Source organism: Phoenix dactylifera, chromosome 1, assembly GCF_051530095.1.
Source record: "Phoenix dactylifera cultivar Ajwa chromosome 1, Ajwa_hap1_PhDact_Kaust_v1.1, whole genome shotgun sequence".
In the NCBI taxonomy this organism is placed as follows: Eukaryota; Viridiplantae; Streptophyta; class Magnoliopsida; order Arecales; family Arecaceae; genus Phoenix; species Phoenix dactylifera.
The window spans coordinates 60200923-60221746 of record NC_143190.1 but is presented as its reverse complement, the minus strand read 5'-3'; the positions used below and the strand labels follow the sequence as shown (position 1 = coordinate 60221746).

The window sequence follows — 20824 nt, the reverse complement described above, 5'->3', positions numbered from 1 at the left end:
AGAAGGGCTCCATAAATGAAACTAACATGAGCAAGGAGGTGAAGTGCATGCAGCAAGGGCCACAAGAAGACCCTCTCTTGATCGAAGGAAAGCAAGATGCGGTACGAGTCATGCATGCATGCGACCTTCAAAAGATTGAATAGTTTCTCCAAGATATCTTTCATAAAGAGGAGGTGGTTAAACTTTGCACCGGCTTAATGGAGACCGTCATAATCCGTCGCTACTTTTAGTTGCATGCCCGTTGAGGAAGATGAATCATGCCTAAAAGCTGCACGGCTATAATTAGTTGCATGCCTACTGAGGAAGAAAATCTTATCTAAAAGCGAAATTTCGCTTTTATAAAACCTATCCAGTACAATGGATCCGCCAGTCTTCTTTTTTTTTTGTCAGATCAATTAATTATCCGTTGTATGTACCACACTCACGCATTTAACATGGGACAGATGTGACAGCAAAGTGCTAAGTGAGATGCATTTTGAAATTATTTTGGGGAGGCCATGGTTGACAGAATAAAATATTTTTGTATTTCCTTTTGATATCATAGTATGTATGCTGTTTAATAAACTAGCTGCGATTTGGAGGTGTGCACTAAATGCCTAGGAGGTTAAAAATGAGGACGATCCTAAAAATTTTTGTCAAAATATTTTTTTTCTAAAATTTTGATTGAAAATTTGATTTTTGAAAATATGATACCTGTAAAAATGATTCTAGCATGCTTGGTCGACTATAAAAAAAATGGTGCAATTTAGAGTGGCTTATATTTGATTGATTATCTACTTTTTTTAAAAAATTATGTGAAATATTTATTATATTCTTAATAAAAAAAATTTATTTATGGATTTTAATGGCTTAAGAGTAGTTTTGGAAAAAAAAATCAATTTCTAGCTGGTGGAAAATTAGATTTTTCATGTCTCTCATGGGTTTATCTTATTTCCATAAAAATGCTACTTTTTCATCTTACTCATTTGGAAACTCCAGCCAAACTAGAGGTCTTTCTTCATTTTTCTATTGACCATACTTACTTTCCTTCTTTTTTCATGAACTAAACAAGTTCTTAATGTATAAGACTGCATTCAAGCAGATAGGTGAGAATATATCCATCCACTAGCATTGGCATGCAAAATCCCTCCTTATGTTTGGTAAACCTACTAATCTCATGATTAGATATGACAATTTTGTACCTGTTCTCAACACATGTTCAAAACTCTGGTCTTAAAAGTAAAGTTAGTTTCCAGTGCCATCTAGCAACATATTTCGTGTTAGCATAGGGCTAATTTGGCAGTTCAGCATCTGCCCCTTTGAGATTCTATCCGGACACCAATAAAACCCCTACAAAATACCTATGTACGCAATGAGAGCAGTTAAAAAAAATTGATAGCTCAAATATAAATATAATTAGGATATTAGGTGATTTGTAGCTCAAATCTTATCAATATTTATAGAGTTCCATGGCAATACTAATAGCTAAAGTTAAACATTTAAGTAATTTATCTTCTTGTGGATTTGGTTGTTGTTCCTTCATGCCTCTATGCTGATATCGAGCCTTCTGTATCAACTCCTTACAAAGGGATTGAACAATTCATCACTAGATCAATAGAGATGCTGACTAGATTACTCTTCTCAGTAATTAGCAATGTGCCGTTTGGTGCCAATTAAAAACTTTTATTGTCCCTTCATGGTGATTTCATCTCCGATCAAATAGGTTTAGCAAACACAATTCGAATATTTCACACTTTGGCCCGTTCCGACTGCTATCCATTTTGAAATTTTCAAAATTCATTCCCATTCTCTTAAATCCGCTACTTATCACGTCTCGTATATGGAACCTACCAGGTTTAGTATTCTCTACCACCTGCACAAAAAATGTAAGAAAATTAACTCATCGCATATCGCCCAAATTGAAAGTATCCAATATTTAGACACAACTTGCATTATTTTTGGGTGAAGAATCTTTGATGGCTGACTCAAATCTCTCAAGTCTTGAATTATCAGCTATTAATCTCTTTTCTGAACTTAATTCAATACTCATCAGCGCACCACCACATTCACAATAAAGAATGGTTTCACGAGAATAGCAATAGCTTCACTAAATCACCTCGAATGCTCCCTGTGCACAGGTGCTGCAACTCATAAGAGATGATGCCATCAGTGCATCAATATGAAGGTCTACATATTCTTTTTCAAGACATAAGACAGAGGTAAGTTCAGCCAAAATTGGATGAGGGTGTAATTTAAACCCAGGTCATAGATATCCACGTTGGAGAGAAGAACTATAGAAATGATGGAGCAGAGCCCCAGACCAATATCTTAGAGAAATCTTAGTATACTGATCAACAATTCCCTACCTCCGACTACCAAACTACTCTTAAATCCTATAAAAAGAGACCACAGCCTGAGATGAAAAGGGACAGGAAACCATGAGTTGGTTTTCAGGAAGCCCAGCTTTTAAGAGTCCCCTAATTTCGTTACCAAAAAAAATCCTCTAATTTCAGCTGCTGCGGTGGTCCTCCTCCGCTCCCCGAGACTGATTCCGACGGTTGGGGGGTGTTCTTGATTGATACCCCGCTCTTCTGTATTAAATGCAGTAGCTGAGGAAACCCACCAACCTCGCCCCTCCAAAAAAAAATCCCCCCGTTTCGCCCACACTTCTCTCCGTCATGCTACAAAACCCCCTTCTTCTCCCCCTCCTCTTCCCAAAATGTCCTTCTCCCCCTCCTCCGCCGCCGCCGCCGCCGCCACCGACGACAACGCCACCGCCGCCGCCTCCCCTCCAACCTCCTCGTCCTCCTTCTTCCTCCAGAACCTCAGCAACCTCGGCCTCGGCTACGCCATCGCCATCGCCCTCGGCGTCCTTGTCCTCCTCTCCACGGTCCTCCTCGCCTCCTACGTCTGCTGCCGCGCCCGCGCCCGAAGCACGAATCCTAACCCTAACGGGGGCGGCGCCGGCGGGAACTCCAACGGCGTCGTGCTGCCCCGCATAATCTTTGTCGCGGAGGAGGAGGAGGAGGACGACGAGGACAACAACGGCGAGGAGGGCGGCCGCGGCGGCCGGGGCTCCGCACCCACCGGGCTGGACCCGGCGGCGATCAGCTCCTACCCGAGGTTCCCGTTCTCCGCCGCCAAGGGCGGGGAGGCCGTGTGCTCCATCTGCCTCGGGGAGTACCGGGAGGGGGAGATGCTCCGGATGATGCCGGACTGCCGCCACTACTTCCACCTTCCCTGCATCGACGAATGGCTCCGACTCAACGCCTCCTGCCCCGTTTGCCGCAACTCGCCGATGCCCACACCCGTCTCCACGCCGCTGTCTACCCCGCTATCCGAACTCGTCCCGCTTTCCCATTTCGCCGCCGACCGGAGGAGGAGGTGATCGCCGTTCACCAGGTTCCTGATCTTGCCATCCGTGTGTAAATTTTAGGGCTTTCTTCGTTCCTATACCTTTCTGCTTTTTTAATTAGGGAAACAAAAGCCTTGCGGTAGATCTGACAACATGGAGGCGGATGGTGTTTTGTGGCTAATTAGGCTTTTAGGATTTCCATAATGCTTGCAGTGTTCAATTGATTAGATTCTTTTTTTTTCCCTATAGTTTCTTGGCTGTGTGTTAATTCCATCGAAATGGATATATATGAAATTTTGGGTCTTTTGTGCAAGTTAGTGTGATTATAATGCTCTACTTTTGAAATGCAATGTGGATTTAATATTATAGATGTGTTCTGTTGTCTGAGTTTGCTCTCTTCTGAATAAATGTGAATGGTAGCCATAAATGTAAGTTTTATATGCTGCGAGATGAATGCCTTCGGAGAGTGTGCCATCTTCACTCAAATGGTCCTTGGATATCTTAAGCGCACTTGGGCATTTTGTTCTTGTTGAAATTTTGATATTTTTAAGATACCATGGGCCTAAGTATGGTGGTCCATGGGAGCCTCCCCCCTAGATTTATACCGTACAAGCTTATTAGCTTTCCAGCTTAGATAACCAGAAGAGGAGATTGCATATCTTAAATTTAGCCCCACTTCTTTTGTTGTTAGATGTACATTATACATTGGGGCAAGAAGACTACAGGAGAGAGTAGTTTCCAGGGAAATTTTTGAGTGTTTGCATACTTAGGGTTCATAATTATAGGTGTCTTAGTTGCAGCTGTCTCTGCTGTATTTGGTTCCTTTTATCTCTTATATGATTTCATCAGAATCAAATGCATACTTTGATTCATTTGTTAAAAAAGAGCAGATGAGAATGAAATTTTGAACATGTATGACAAATTAAATTCTGATACAGAGAAAAGTCTCTGATTCTGCTGTTAATTGCCTACTAAATACGGCTTGGGTGCTTAGATGACATTGTTTGTTGGATATGCTTTGACAATTGCCACCAAATCCAAAAGCTTAACTTTGGGTTGATTACCTTGTACTCCAATGTAATGCCTCCCAACAGCTTCCCTCATCCCTCTCACCTATCAATGAAAATCCTAATAAAATCTGTTTCTGAACCAAGATTCAAGATTTTAGCGTGCTGAATAGTGCCGAACTGACCGGTTCGGGGTATACCGAACTGGAGCAGTTAAAAATCAGCATGATTCAGAACTTTAAACGAAATAAGGCTGGTTCGCTTAAACCTCCCCTCTCTTGGCTATTAAACAAGCTTGGTTCGAGAAGTCAAGAGAGGCCCCTCCTGCTCACGAACACCACCTACTGTCCGCCCGTCTAGCCGGTCGCGAATTGTGATGGTCTGCCTCCCGCCGCCTCCGATAAGTCACCCCATCCTCTCCTGCTCCCTCCCTCTCTCCCTCGCTCTCAGTTAGGTTAGGGTTTTCCTTGCCGTCCCCTTTCGTCCCTCCCTCTTCATCTCTATCTCTCTTCCTCTTTCCTTTTCTCCCTCTCTCTGCCACTTCCTCTCTGGATCTTCGTTTGTTGATATGCCTCAGAACGGCATGGTACAGACCTGTACCATGCAAAACCGATTGCCGGCCAATACCCTTTCATATACAGGTTTTGGCGAACCTTGTTCAAGATCCTTACTTTGAGGAGTATTGAACAAAGAAAAACTCATTCAAGAACCAACTCAGATTTCAAGTATAAAAAAAAATTTGGAAGAAAAAAAGAGGCTGAATTCTTTTTATCACCCTTTGCTTAGATTGCATTAATTTGGTCTTATGTTCATGATGGCAAGCTATAATTTCCTACTCAACCATTGGATCTCAGCGGCGGGATGGTGAAGACCTATGCAGGCCGTTCATGACTCATGATCAATCTGCCGTGGACTAGCCTTGAACTGAACTGTTGGTTATTAAACATGTTTTTAATATTAGTAACTTATGGTTTTATTTTCTGTAATTGCATATTAGTATGGTGAGGAGTTACATGTCTTTTAGGTTTTTAATCATGTGGGAGTTACATGGAGTTATAAGGGTGTTATTTAGAGGGAGTTATTTGAGATTTATTTGGGGGTTATGTATGGTGTAGTAACCAATTCAATTAGGAAGGTTAAAAGATCATCTAATGGTGCCTATAAATGTCCATGTGTTCTAGTTGTTTTTTAAAAAAGGTGAGTGGAATACAAGTTATTCATGTGTGCCTAAAATTCTCTCTATTTTTCTTCCATAGAGTAATTTGTGAGGGTGAATCCTCTTGATTTCCAACAGAGTGGTATCAGAGCCAAGACTTTTCTTGTGAGAAATAGCGATGACAAATGGAATGCTTCCGTTTCTAATGTCGCGGTCCACCAAGGATAGCTATGAAAATTGGTGTATCCGTATGAGGACAATCTTGGGATCTCAAGATTTGTGGGAGATCGTTGACAAAGGCTACACGGAATCGGAGAATGAAGATTTCTTGACTCCAGCTCAAAAGGAGTCCTTACAAGCCACAAGAAAGAAGAATCGGAACACCATGATGATCATCCATCAATGTTTGGATGATGGCATACTGCAACGAGTTGCTAATGCAACTTCTTCAAAGCAAACTTGGGAGATTCTCCAAAACTCCTATCAAGGAGTTGACAAAGTCAAGAAGATTCGTCTTCAATCTTTGCGTGGTGAATTCGAAGCCTTACATATGAAAGAATCCGAATCAATCTCGGATTACTCTTGAAGGGTGTTGACCGTCGTAAATCAACTAAGGAGGTACGGCGAAAATGTGAGGGATATGAGAGTTATTGAAAAAATCCTTCGTTCATTGGATTCCAAGTTTAATTTTATTGTTGTAGCCATTGAAGTGTCCAAAGATCTAGACTCCATGACAATCGATCAACTCATAGGATTACTACAAGCTCATGAAGAGAAGGTTGTCAAGAAGCAAGAGACTTTAGAGTAAATGTTACAAATAAAAGTCTTTTTGAAAGAAAAAGAAGATCGTAGTTGGAAAGGCGAAAGAGATCGTGGACGTGGAAATGGACGTGGTCGAGAAAGAGGTGGTCGTGGATCATCCAACAAAGAAGAAAAGAAAGAATGGTATCAATCAAGAGGACATGGAAGAGGAAACAATTCGAGATCAAATGGAGGAAGGTATGATACATCTCGAATTCGTTGCTATAATTGTCAAAAATATGGTCATTTTGCTTCGGAGTGTAGAGGTCCTCAAAATGCCGAAGAAGAAACTAACTATGTTGAAAATGAAGAGACGGAGCAAACTTTGTTGTTGGCATGCAAAGGAGAAGAAAATGAAGATCATGATTTATGGTATCTTGACAATGTGGCTAGCAACCACATGTGTGGTAACAAAAGCAAATTTGTGGAGTTGGATGAAACTGCAAGCAGTAATGTGGATTTTGGAGATTCTTTCAAAGTATCGATCAAGGAAAAAGGTACAATTTTGATTTGCTTGAAAAATAGTGATCATTAATTTATTGCTAATGTTTTTTATGTTCCAAGCATGAAAAATAATATTTTGAGCTTAGGACAACTCTTAGAGAAAGGTTATAATATTCAAATGAAAAATCTTAGTCTTTCGATAAGAGATCAAAAGAAAAGTTTGGTGGCCAAAGTTAAAATGACAAGAAACTACATGTTTTTGCTCAACCTTCAAACTGATGTTGCTAAATGCTTGAAGGCTTGTGTTGAAGATCCAAATTGGCTTTGGCACTTGAGGCTTGGGCACTTGAATATTGATGGGCTAGAATTATTGGCCAAGAAGGATATGGTGAATGGGTTGCTCTTTATTGACCACCCAAATCAACTTTGTGAAAGATGTCTCTTTGGCAAGCAATCAAAAAAAAGCTTTCCAAAAGAAGCTAGCACAAGAGCAACGGAACCACTACAACTTATTTATTCGGATGTTTGTGGTCCATTCAATCCACCATCTTTTAGTAAGAACAAGTACTTTATCTTATTTATTGATGATTTTAGCCGAAAAACTTGGATTTATTTTCTTAAAGAAAAATCGGAGGTGTTTGAAGCATTTAAAAGATTTAAGGCACTCGTTGAGAAACAAAATGGTTTTGATATAAAAGCTATACGATCCAATAGAGGAGGTGAGTTCACATCAAATGCTTTCAAAAGCTTTTGTGAAGAAATTGGAATTTACCATCCTTTAACGGTTCCAAGATCCTCGTAACAAAATGGGGTTGCGGAGAGAAAAAATAGAACCATCCTTAATATGGTTCGGAGTATGTTAAAAAGCAAGATGCCCAAAGATTTTTGGGCCGAAGCCGTTAATTGTGCGGTGTACTTATCCAACCGATGTCCTACCAAGAGTGTGCCAAATCAAACACCACGAGAAACATGGAGCGGAAGAAGACCAAGTGTTTCTCATTTGCGTGTTTTTGGAAGCATAGCCTATGCACATGTATCGGATGAAAAGCGCTCTAAGCTAGATGACAATAGCGAAAAATTGGTCTGATTCATCAATTATGATGCAAGCTCTAAGGGCTACAAGCTATACAATTCAAAAAGTCACAAGATCATCACTAGTAGAGATGATGAATTTGACGAAGCAAGTTCATAGGATTGGAATTCTCCAAGAGTATGACTTTTTTCCTTTCTTTGAAGAGGAGGAGCAAGGAAGTCAAGTCTTGGAGCCCCCTTCTCCACCTTCAACACCTCCATCATCCGCTCAAGTGCAATCATCTCCATCATCAAATGAGGCAAGTTTAAGTGAAGGACCAAGAGGCACAAGGAGTCTTCAAGACATATATGATGCCACGGATGAGGTAACGGAAAGATTAAGTGATTTAACACGTTTTTGTTTTTTTGCCAGTAGTGAACCTTTAAGCTTTGAAGAAGCAACTCAAGACAAGAAGTGGAGAGATGCTATGAATGAAGAAATCAAAGCCATAGAGAAGAATGAAACTTGGGAGCTCACCACTCTTCCGGAAGGGCAAAAGGCAATCGAAGTCAAATGGGTGTACAAGGCAAAGAAGAATTCAAGAGGAGAAATCGAGAGGCACAAGGCAAGACTTGTTGTCAAGGGATACAACCAAAGTTTCGGGATCGACTATGATGAAGTATTTGCACCCGTTGCTCTTTTGGAAACTATTAGATTAATTATTTCTTTGGCGGCACAAAACAATTGAAAAATCTATCAAATGGATGTGAAGTCCGCTTTCTTGAATGGTTTTCTTGAAAAAGAGATTTATGTGAAACAACCTTTGGGATATATTGTGAAAGGACAAGAAGATAAAGTTTTGAAATTAAAGAAATCCTTGTATGGCTTGAAGCAAGCACCAAGAGCCTGGAATACCAAAATTGACAAGTATTTTCAAGAAAACAAGTTCACCAAATGTCCTTATGAGCATGCCCTTTACACAAAGGTCAATGATGATGGAGATATATTCGTGGTTTACTTGTATGTAGATGACTTGATTTTTACCGGCAACAATTCTAGTATGTTTGAAGAATTCAAGCAAGTTATGTCTCAAGAGTTTGAGATGACGGACATTGGCCTTATGGCTTACTACCTTGGCATTGAAGTGAAGCAAATGAAAGATGGAATTTTCATCTCTCAAGAAGGTTATGCTAAAGAAATTCTCAAAAGATTCAAGATAGATGATAGCAACCCGGTGAGCACTCATGTGGAGTGTGGAGTCAAATTATCAAGATATGAAGATGGAGAAAAGGTAGGTCTTACATTCTTCAAAAGTCTTGTTGGAAGTTTAAGATATTTAACTTGCATAAGGCTGGATATTCTTTTTGGGGTTGGACTTGTTAGTCGGTATATGGAAGCTCCTACTTCATTCCATTTGAAGGTGGCCAAGAGAATTCTCCGCTACATCAAAGGTACCCTTAATTATGGCCTATTTTATTCACTTGTTGTTAACTTCACACTTGTTGGATATAGTGAGTGATTGGGCCGGAGATGTGGATGAAAGAAAAAGTACGACGGAATATGTTTTCTTTATGGAAAGTGTAGCTTTTACATGGTCTTCAAAAAAGCAACCTATTGTTATACTTTCTACTTGTGAAGCGGAGTATGTTGCAATTTTAAGTTGTGTTTGTCAAGCCATTTGGCTAAGGTATTTGTTGAAGGAGCTTCATATGTTACAAGAAGAACCAACGGAGATTTTTGTCGACAACAAATCAACAATAGCATTAGCCAAGAATCCGGTATTTCATGAGCGCAGCAAGCATATCGATACAAAGTATCATTTCATTAGAGAATGTATGGCTAAGAAGGAAGTGAAGCTCAAGTACATGAAGTCTCAAGTTCAAATTGTCGATATTTTCACTAAGCCCCTCAAGTGTGAAACTTTTTGCAAGTTAAGGAGTTTGCTTGGAGTTGCAAAACCAAGTTTAAGGGTGGGGGTGTTGGTTATTAAACTTGTTTTTAATATTAGTAACTTATGGTTTTATTTTCTGTAATTGCATATTAGTATGGTGAGGAGTTACATGTCTTTTGGGTTTTTAGTCATGTGGGAGTTATATGGAGTTATAAAGGTGTTATTTGAGATTTATTTGGGGGTTATGTATGGCGTAATGACTAATTCAATTAGAGAAGTTAAAAGACCATCTAATGGTGCCTATAAATGTCCATGTGCTCTAGTTGTTTTTTAAAAAAGGTGAGTAGAATACAAGTTATTCATGTGTGCCTAAAATGCTCTCCATTTTTTTCTTCATAGAGTAATTTGTGAGGATGAATCCTCTTGATTTCCAACATGAACTAGGTCACAGCGATGTGATCTATTGACAAACACGTGTAATACAACCAGATGTTTCATAATATCTGAAAGCACAATTAGCCTATATTCTATTCTGCATCATTTGCTTGTGGTTGTCAATGTCATTGCAAGATCTGTAGTTTCCAGATCCATCGTTGGATTACCATGATGTAATAGTCTGGATTAATGAAGATCCTCTTAGTGATCTGTCTACCATTTCCTGATTGTGATTGGACTAAACCTGCAATTTTGCACTTGATTATTTAACATGTGTTGTAAGGCAATTGGATCTGTTTTATCAAAGATGACAGATCATTATACCGAATGCCCATGATCTTCACTGTTGACTGAATAATTATAACTTTTGTTGGAATGTGCCAGTATTCATCTCCTTGAAAAACAATCAGTCTTTAGTAACTCATTTTTTTTTCTAAATCCTAGATTCTTCTGCTACAGGATGTTCCACCGGCTGGTCTTCAGCCCGTAGGCTTTTTGACCTGTGGTGTGCTAATTTTGCTGGTAGATTTCTAATTGGTGATTTTCACTGACTTTTGAATTTTCAGTCGTAGCATGTTTAGCTAGAGCTAGTTGATCTTCAACATCTGCTTGTGCCGTGTCATCATCTGCTATATTTGTTATGTACTGGATTCTTATCTATGGGATCTGCTTGTGCCGTGTCATCATCTGCATGAGCATGACCATTTCTCAAATGACTGATCTAGTTTAAGAAAGATTTCTTCTAGATGTGTGCTGGAAATAGTATCTTTTTGAACGCAGGCCTGCCTCAACAAGGTGTATTGATTATCTCTTTAACTTTGGATAGTGTTATGCTAAGCACCACCTGGTTCTGACCTCCCATGTCCATTGCATGGATACCCACAATGTTCGACCAAGAAGATGCTGTAAATTATGATCTAGTAAGGATATGATTGAATGGAATTTGATTTAAATTGGGGGATAGGGTTATAAAAGAGAGTTGAGGAGGGAAAAAAGGAAAGAAGGATGAAAGTAGGGATGTCGAACTGGCTACAAGAATTCCACCAACCAAATACAATCAGTAATCTTCGTGACATAATTCAGATTTTCCCGGAGCCTTTGTATAAAAAAACTTCACTTAAATGCAATAATACTAATATCTTCATCAATTTCCTAGTTCAAGCTATATTACCCTTCTAAGATCCTTCTAAATTATATTCAATTGAAATAGGACTGCATATGGAAATAAATCAAACTTTCCTAATATAAACTATTTTGTAACCAACTAATATAAAACTTCATTCTTTAAAGAGCTTAGAACGATTTTAGACTTTTTAAGAGACTTCTTAGGGTTCAGCTTATGTTATATCTGGGACTACAACGGTAATGAGAGTACAATTACCTAAGTTTATTTGACATGCATTCGAACCATTACTGCTAAGTCGAAGTGTCACTTGAAGCTTCTGTAAAAGAAGCCATAAAATCCTGACTCCTGAGCTAAGACGTGCCTGGATGAAGCTTTAGAATTTGTGCTCTTGTAAGACGTTTAGAGTGAAATCAGGTAATTGGTTGATCATGAAGAATGAAGGCCCCAGGGTGTCAGGTTAATATTATTATTATTATTATTATTATTTGAAATCCTCTCTGTATTGAGTTACTTCGGACTGCCTGATTCACACCTAATACAACCATCAAGTGGAAACTGCTGTGGTGGAAAACCACAATGTAGTAAGTTGAAGATTTTCTGTGAACTGGCAAGGATGTGATGGGCATCTTGTACTAATAGAAGATTTGGGCAGGGTCTACTTTAATGTTTTGTAATGATTTGAGGAATTCCACAAAGGTCATTCTGACTGCATAGGAGTAGGTTGCGAATTATTAGACTGCCAGCTTTTTAGCTGTGTTTAGTGCTAAGGCCAGAACATTTGGATAATGTAATTCATTTAAATCAGCTGGAATTTGTTTTCATGTCTATTGTGTCATAATTTTTGATGGGTGCTGATGTTTTTCTTAAAAGAAGATCACTTGGATTTTGAAGTGACCGTTAATAATAGTCTGGAAAGACTTGTGTTTCTTTTTCCCTTTCTTAAAACCAATATGGAAGTTGGTTATGGGTTGATATGTAAATGTTTCTGTGGAACCGCTTGTAAGAAGGGAACTTGAGCTTGAAATTTAGGCCATTGTATGGTCATTAATAATAGAAGCTAACATGGCAATGCAGAGGTGGAGGTGCATCTGATGAACCATTGGAATTTAGGCTCCTGGCATCAAATCATTCATCTCAGCAAACTTGATTAGAGTTGAGATTGAGAGAATATCTTTAGACTCGGGGAAAAGTGGAAAGTCTTTTTCTGATGTTCGGTTCCTTTGGATGGAGGATCTTCCGATGGAACAAATCATTCATGTTAGCATCCATTTTTTCCCGTCTGTATGCTTCATTTTGAATCAGTAGTGAGAGGGAATGTTAAAGATGGCATTGCAAGGTCTTGGTATGGGTAGGGTGAAAGGGTCTGAAAGCGAGGAGGGATGGCAAAGGAAAAGTGGACACAAGTGGTGAGGAAAGAGCTGATTATAAGAAATATGTAGGGCCATACATAAATAGGAGCTGCTTATAGAACTAGACCTCATAACTTGACCTAGGAAGGAAGAGCAGCTGCAGTCCTTGGCCTTGAATGGGTGGAAAGTGACAACCCTATTTATTATCTCTATCAGTTTAGAGGGTCTGCTAAGCAACAGCAGTTACATGATGGATTTGTACTGCGAGCAGTCGAGATATTACAGCCCTGGTGGCCTCGTTGCTTCAGTACAACTTTGCATCGTTTGCAAGAATTCTTGTTCCCAAGTGAGAACTGAGACATACGTCTGATTCAGCTCACAGTTGTGTGTGTTTCACATTACAGATCCCTCCATCAGCACCGCTTTTGAAGAAGTTACATCGTTAGACCTTTTAAGCTCAATCTTCCTTAAAACAGAAAAGGGGAATGAACCTTTGTCTGCTGGATTCGGTGAGATCTGTGTCAGCGACGTGAAAGCCAACAGTTTCTTCGACTTTCGAGTTTCCCTACTAACTCTCTAGGACCTGCCTGGTGGACGGGATTGGGCCTCTTTAGGGTTTGTTTGGTAGACGGAGTAGGAGTGGGATAGTCGACTTATTCTGTACTATTTCTCTCTTTGGAATAGCCTACTATATTTCTTGTTGAAGGTAGTAATGGTAATTTAGTTCGTTCCATCGAGTATCAAATCCAATCTGATTCTAATATGGTGGATTTTGCCTAACCTGCGATTTAAAGCAAGTACAGGTAATGGTAAACCTCGCCTAAAATCCGATTTGAATATTTATAACTCTTCATAAATCTCCTCCTTGCAATAAAAAAGTTTAATTTGTATGCAAAAAAATAATTTTTGTAGCTTTATCTAGTTCGATTCGTCCAATCCATCCCATCTTATTATATTCGTCTCATATCCGAGGCAAGTATGAAACGAGTACAGATAGTTCTTACTCGACTTATACCTAGGGGCGTAAATGGGTCAGGTTGGGTCGAGTCTTGAGTGACCCCGACCTGACCCAGTTTCTCGTTCGGATTCTAATTTGAGATCCAAACCTGATCTAATTGAAAATCAGGTCGGATCGGATCCACAACTATAATTTTTGACCCAATGAGTCATTTGGGTTCGGGTCCGGATCCGGATCGGATCGAGTTGGGTCAGGTTAGAGAAGCAGTGCACATATTTTGTAGTAAAACATCCTAAGTTACTTTAAGATCAAAGCACTGATAACATCACGAGATGTTGCTCAGAAAAATGAAACAACTTCTCCTTATGCATAACCATCTCTGAAGTCTGATATGCAAAGAACAACCCTTTCGAAACATGTAAAATAGCTTCACATCATGTAATTAATAAGGAATCAGAATAGCTTCTCATCTTTTCAGTAAGCCTTCCACCGATTCTTCAAAACATGTATAATAACTTTGAAACGAAAAAAAGGAAGCAGGAAATGCTAGCATGTAATTCCTTCATGACCCTTCATGACCCAATAGCAGAATCAGAACATCATTTACCCTTTCAAAGCTAAGTTGCGTCACAAGATCATAAGCAGGATGTTGCGTCAGCATCATGTTCACATCAAGCCAAGCAGGCATATGCATCATAGCATCAACAACATGTTTAATGAATTTCAGGATTACATAACTAAGAACATGCATAATGACCCATAGTTTTCTCAATATAAAGTGACCTACAAAGAACAAAAATGCCTTGAATGCTGCTGCGAGGCAAAACTACCTCTACAAAATCTGCTGAAAATCTATTCGATCACAGCTAAAAGATCACCCGCTCAGCTGAAACAATGTTTCGCATCTTTATCCTCCATGGCTTTGGTTAATAAGCACCATACAGCTATGGAAAAAGATAATAGATATAATTAACTATGCATAAAAAGTACAATATTCTTAACAATGTAAACATAATAATGAAGATGATTGTTACCGTTTACCAGCATAAGCTAATCATCAGCATTAATAACAACAACAGTTTCGTAATCTTCAACTTTGTATTTTGTATGAGGAGCTGAAATATCTACAAATGAAAAAATTACGAAATTAATAATCTCAAAGTTTTAAAGCACTAGTACATGGTAAAATTTATTGATGTTCTAGAAATTAAGCTTGCAAGATGAGGTAAGAAGTCTCGAAATCAATCTTGTGTGCATATCAATACCTTAACTGTATTCGAAGATAGACTACTACGAAAATCATTCAAAACCCTGCAAGCAATGTTGAAGGCAGGCTCAGATGCAACGGTAGAAATAGAAATTGCCAAGATATCATGTATCGTCCTAGACAATATTGGATATTTTGATTCATTGAATCTTCAATATTGTAGAATGTCAAAATTTTGATCTCCTAATCGATGAACCTGCTCAAAAAAATTATATGACAAGGCATCCAAATTAGAGATCATAAAATACCTTATGTTCCAAATAGGTCTCTAATTCTGACTTGGATGGTTGGGTAACTTCTTTTTTTTTGGATAAATTCGGGTTCGAGTCGAATTGGATCGGGTCTTTGAGTAAAACGATCCAAAATTAACCTAAAAAAATGGATCGGATCGAGTCGAGATTGGGTTGACCCAGACCCAACCCGAAAAATAGAACGGGTTCAAATTTAGTACTCGACCCGACCCCGCGGGTCCTCAAATTCGGGTCGGGTCGGGTTACGGGTCACGGGTCAACCCGACCCATTTGCAGCCTTACTTATACCCGACCTATTGCCATCTTTAGTTGGCGGTTGATTTGGGTGGGTATATAGGTGGAGAGGTTCCTTTCCCTTGTGAATCTGCTTCCATGCCAAAGTCTAGCCAGGTTTCTTCGGATGACAGTGAGATGATCTAGCTCAATGATGCTCTGATTGGCCATCAATTAGGGTTGGGAGTATCACTTTTCTACTCCAACACTCACTCTTTATCCCATGTTTCTGCTTCCTTGCCCATTTCTAGACCCTGCCAGCTTTCGACAACTGCTGGCAAGTCGATCCAACTTGGTGGCCCCACAATCCATTGATCCTTGGCCTCCCTCTTATCCAATGTTGTTGGTTGGTTGCCTGCTTCATGTTGGTTATATCTTCTCTTGCACTTTCCTCCATCACCAGGGTAAGGAGTGGGCTATCATGTGTGACTTGTTGATTTTTGTTTTGGGTGATGTGGTTATTATATTGAGGGATTCTTAGATTTGGGCTTGGGTTTTAGTTGGAGGATGGCTCTCACCTATGTCCATAACATACTCTATAGCGACTCTATATGGTTGCTGATGGGAGTTGCTTGGCGTTAACTTTTCCATATATTTTTATTCACCAACATAATTCTGCATGTTTTATAGATACAATTAGGCCGATTTGTATGTTATAACTTTGTGCAGGTGTTCTCGGTCAATGCTTGTAGATATGCAGCACCTCAAAACTTCTGAGGTGCAATTGGATCGCTATATGTAGATAGGGTGTTCTCCGATATGCAGCCATGCTATCTACACTCGCGAGGCAATGATGCCATGCCAGATGCCAGCTTCTGAGGTCTTTACATGGCTTGGCATGCATGCATCTTATGGAATCACCAATGTCATTTTATTTTTATTGTACTGGCCAGATGGTCAGACGATCGATTTGACTCATTATGGAAAGTCCTTATCCATATAGTATGACGTGTAGAGTTTACAACCGTTACATGTTATTTGTACCTGCAATGTTGTTTATATTTCGACATAATATTAACTTTGTTATGAATTTGCCTGTTTATTTTATACTTTACAAGATATCTCTTTTACATGCACGTCCAAACCATCTTAATTTGCCGTACAAACAGGAGCAGGAGGCGAGATGAACGTCGAACTTTCATGCTCAGCTGATTCTTCCGTCGGGGGGAGAATGATAGTCTTGTTCGCAAGGCTCCACTTATCCTCTGAACTTACTCCTGTCAAATAATAATGTCACGACACAAGAATTCCAAACCCGTCCAGTTCAACCAAAAGCACAAAACTCAGCCTTCAGAAACTTTGTTTGATGCAGGACATGTCCTTCCCCATCGAATAGAATCTTCTTTCCGTCGAACAAGAACCGCGGAACAGGAGAATGGAGCATTGGAGATGGAAGATCCTTGTAAATCAGAGCATGATAGGGATGAAGACGCTGATCCTGGAGCATGAACATCATTGAAACCCAAACATGGAGGGGTGATTAGAAGTTCTTTTTGTTTTAGAATTATATTTTGGTTGAACCGAATGTGGAGTCTTTGTGGATTGGTGAATTAAGTTTGTTTTGGATTTGGATTAAGTTGGAATTAGGAATCTTGTTGGTTTGGATTTAGCTTTCTTTCAGTCCAATTGTTGTAAAGGTTAGGATGTCTTTATGATCCTGTATAAGGATCGTAGGAAGGGACTGTATCCTCTCCTTGGTAATTTGTTTTTTCAGCCCCCATTATTAATGAGAAAACACGGTTGAAAGCACGGCGTGAGTCACCTGTTTTTTGTACTCTGTTTCTGATTCTAGAAATCCAGCAGCGTTGCGAGCCCTTTTCTCCATGCTTCTCCACATCATCGTTCCACAACCGAACTCAGCCTTAAAGCAACCGAGCATCGGTGGGTTCATGATGCGTCCCAAGTTCTCCAAAAAGCCATGATGCTTATTCGGGCTTCATGTCAGAAGGAAGATGATGGGACACGGATGTGACGGATCTTTTCGTCAAGGTCGCAGTCATGCGTGGTGTCTGAGCCGAATCCTCTGCGGCCGAAACCTTTAGGCCTGCAGGGGGCCTCACCACATTGACTGCGTCCAGCCGGATGATGCCATCTTGGAAAAGTAAGACGTTAATCATTGCGTGTGTATATGCTTTTTGCCAATTGTCGTGACCTTGTGGAGTAAATTGGCATCCGTGATTTGCAATTCAAGTGCCCCTGCTGCCTGTTAACGAAGTTTCTCCTTGCTCTGGTTGGGATGTTTAGGTCCTGTCTTGATGTTTCCACGTAATAAGACCGTATCAGTGAAAGTGTAAGAGAAAGGAATAGAAGGAAGAAGTGACCCATCAAGAACCTGCTGCTTCAGAATTTATTTTCCTTGAAGTTCTAGTGTTTCTCAAGCTCTCTTGGATTTCTCCTTCCGTTGTTTCCTTCTCTTCACTCTTTTTTTTTTTTTTTTCTCTAGTGCTGTTAACCATGGATGCCGTAGAAAACCATGCAGATAGGACCTCAAAAATTTGTCCTGTAGAACAGAGATTGGATATGCTGACATATATGTTGGAGGGCCGCATTCAGATAATTTATGTTGGTTTATGATATATGAAAAGAATTGGATATGCAGAATTAATGCGAAGACTTCATGCTATATGGTAACTGACCTTATTATTATAGATGCAAGGTAGCAACCTGTCCAAATCTCAGGTCACCAAAGATGAGGGGGTTGACGTGAGAAATACCCCTTTTGTCCCTTCTCAATCCAATTATTTGGCCAAATGAAAATTTCATAAACTCAAACAAATACCTTTTCCTTATTCTAACATTGTAACGCATACTTTTTTTTTTTTTTTGTTAGGTGGTGGCGGTGGTGGGAGGGTCCTCACATTTAATTCTATTTTGCCATCTCTGCAGCTTTTAATGGTGAAATTTTTAGTTAGATCAGGTCCATCTTTTTTTTTTTTTTTTCATTTCTCTTTTATATGTCTTTGTGACTATTAGCTTGCGGTTAGACTAATCGACAGCTGAGCTAGGAGATCTGCTCCAACCAATAACTTCTCCAAAAATAAGCATCGGGCATGAAAAATAACAAGTGCAATGAAAATCCGAAAGTTTTTGAAAACTCCCGAAGTAGCACATGAGGAATTTAAAAGTTTGGAAAGTTCCCGAAGTGGAAATTGAAGTACAATCATTTGAAAACATTGGCAAAGCTTAGGGGGGATGGTACATGTACATCACTTGGGAACACAATCCTGCTGGGGAAAAGAAGCCTAACTGGAAACAGCTCGAGTTAAAGACTAAGTATCCAATTTGAACTCTGGGCAATGAATCCATGGTCCCAGTCCTCAACTCCAACCAAAACCCCATTCTGAAGCCCCACCCCTCTATCTATGCCGACTTTCGGACATATTAGTCGACAGGGAGCTGTCTCCCCAGCATCTGGTGCAGCTCGCACTCAGATGCGAACTGGACCATACCTTGTTTTTTGACTTCTTAAGTTCAAATTCTGACCCTGTTCTCACAGTATTGAGTCAGGCCAAGTTGAGCCTGCTCCACTTTCTCCAGAACTTGGCCCAACCAAACTCGCGCCTTAGAGGAGTGGGTCCATTACTAGACCCTGAGGTGGATCCTACAACCCAAATGTAGACCTATTCTCCAGATTCGTGTTGGTCTGATCCTACCTAACCCACTTACTGTTCTGCTTTCGAATGGTCCAATCCATCAAACTTAAAGTGGGTCGGTGGCCTGAGCTCTGCTTGGTCTCTCCTGAGACAGTAGGTGTCAGCCTGTCGGACCCTCTGTTGCTGCCGTGAAACTTCCTCAGAAAACGGCTGGTTTTGATTAGGATTTCAAGCTAGGAATGGTTGCAGAGAGGAAGCACTTAACAAAATCCTCCAAATCTAATCATAACACTTTTTGAACTCCTCCATTCTGAAGCCTAGTGTCTTGTCTTGGACGAAAATAGACCTACCAGGCTACAGCAGCGGACCTCATGATCGATCCCTTTGGCCTATTACCTACTGGGGGAAACCTATTCTACGTCACCTTTTAGTCAAATTATAGCAGAGAGAGCTACTGAAAAGTTACTGGGACTTGGGTTGGAGCTACGTCACCTGCACCTATGAATGCTCAAATTTTCGGGGGGGGGGGGGGTTTCAGACCTTCCCAACATTGAGTAAATGATAAGAATCATCAGTACTTCATTAAGATATTGAATTCAGATAAACAAGGGAGCGTGATATCAAAGACTATCGTGTGGGCTGATACCGGTTAATATGAGTCTATGATTTCCAAGGCTTAGTCTTTTATTTGGAGGGTAAAGATAGAAGGACCAGTTGGATTTTTTTATGGCTGTCTGGTCGCCAAAATGATCCAGTTGCGAGAGGGATTCGGATTGGTGCAGCAGCCAAGTCTACGGTCCAATCTGATATATTAACTTACAAAGCGTACGGCCAAAATAAATCCCCCAGCCCGTGAGTTCAGAAAAGTCGCTCACGTTGCTCGGAGTCGTTTCGTTGTGGTCAATTAAAAAAAAACACCTCATGTTTGATTAATTTTTTTAAAAAATATTTTTTTATAAAAATAAAATTTTTATATTTCATGAAAAAAATTTAATTTCTATTTGAAAATTGAGATATTTTTTAAAAAATATCCTAAAACTCTTAAATATAATAAAAAAGTCTTTTTTATATTAAAAAAATTTAATATATATATATATTAAAAAATAAAATAAATAAAAAATGGATAGAATATCCAATGCGACGGTTCGCAAAGTATTAAATTTTGATTTTGAAGTGCAATATGATTGTGAGTATGGATCAGATTACCTTTTGGATTGTTGAATTTTCAACCAGCTTGTGTCGAATTCATAGCTATACAAAAAAGAAAAAAAAGGAAGGCCTCTTTTGTCGATTGGTTGAAATGGACCTCTTACCATGCATCCCACTAAATTCAAAGGTGTGGAAACGATTTATATCGATTACGAGCATGAAAGCATTTAATGGGTACTTGAGAGAAGCTGCACTCCTCAATAGAAACTAAGTCTTATTTTCACAAATTTTATAATAATTTTAATTATATTTCCCTGATATCTACCTCCAGAATCTTAAAATCAGATGAGAACCGGCGGATGTACGAGAAGTTACACCATTCCTCATCCATCCCATTCATCAAACAAAGCTGAAGACATCACCATCCACGGTCTGTTTCTCGACAAAAAAAGACCCCTTTAGTCCGCTTGTGTGAAGCTTCTCCGCACCCCCACCCCACGCTCTCAGAATCCTTCCACCTTTACCTTTACTGATGGCACACGGATCAGACGGTGACTAACCATACTTGCATCGCAAGCGTACGATCACGATGATTTATCTGCTCCTAATCCGTGATCTCATCATCCACCGTACAAAATCCCGTTCCATTTTAACGCCCGATTGCCGCTACGTGATCCCCCCCCTCCGCGTGCGTATCCCAGACGCCAAAAAAGAACATAACCCAGCAAACCGCACCCCAACAACTCAGACGAAGCCAAAAAGAATTGTGACGGAATTC

The 20824-nt window shown here is 39.8% G+C and overlaps 1 protein-coding gene across 1 annotated transcript; it reads left to right on the top strand.

Moving 5' to 3' along the window:
- Positions 1 to 2097: 2097 nt before the first annotated feature.
- LOC103722244 (RING-H2 finger protein ATL67-like) lies at positions 2098 to 3637 on the top strand. The gene has a single exon (XM_008812717.4). The coding sequence runs from the start codon at positions 2699 to 2701 to the stop codon at positions 3365 to 3367; it is 669 nt and encodes a 222-aa protein (XP_008810939.3). The 5' UTR covers positions 2098 to 2698; the 3' UTR covers positions 3368 to 3637.
- The last annotated feature ends 17187 nt before the right edge of the window (positions 3638 to 20824 follow it).

Coding starts and splice junctions, on each gene's coding strand:
- LOC103722244 (XM_008812717.4), top strand. CDS start 2,699: ATGTCCTTCTCCCCCTCCTCCGCCGCCGCCGCCGCCGCCACCGACGAC.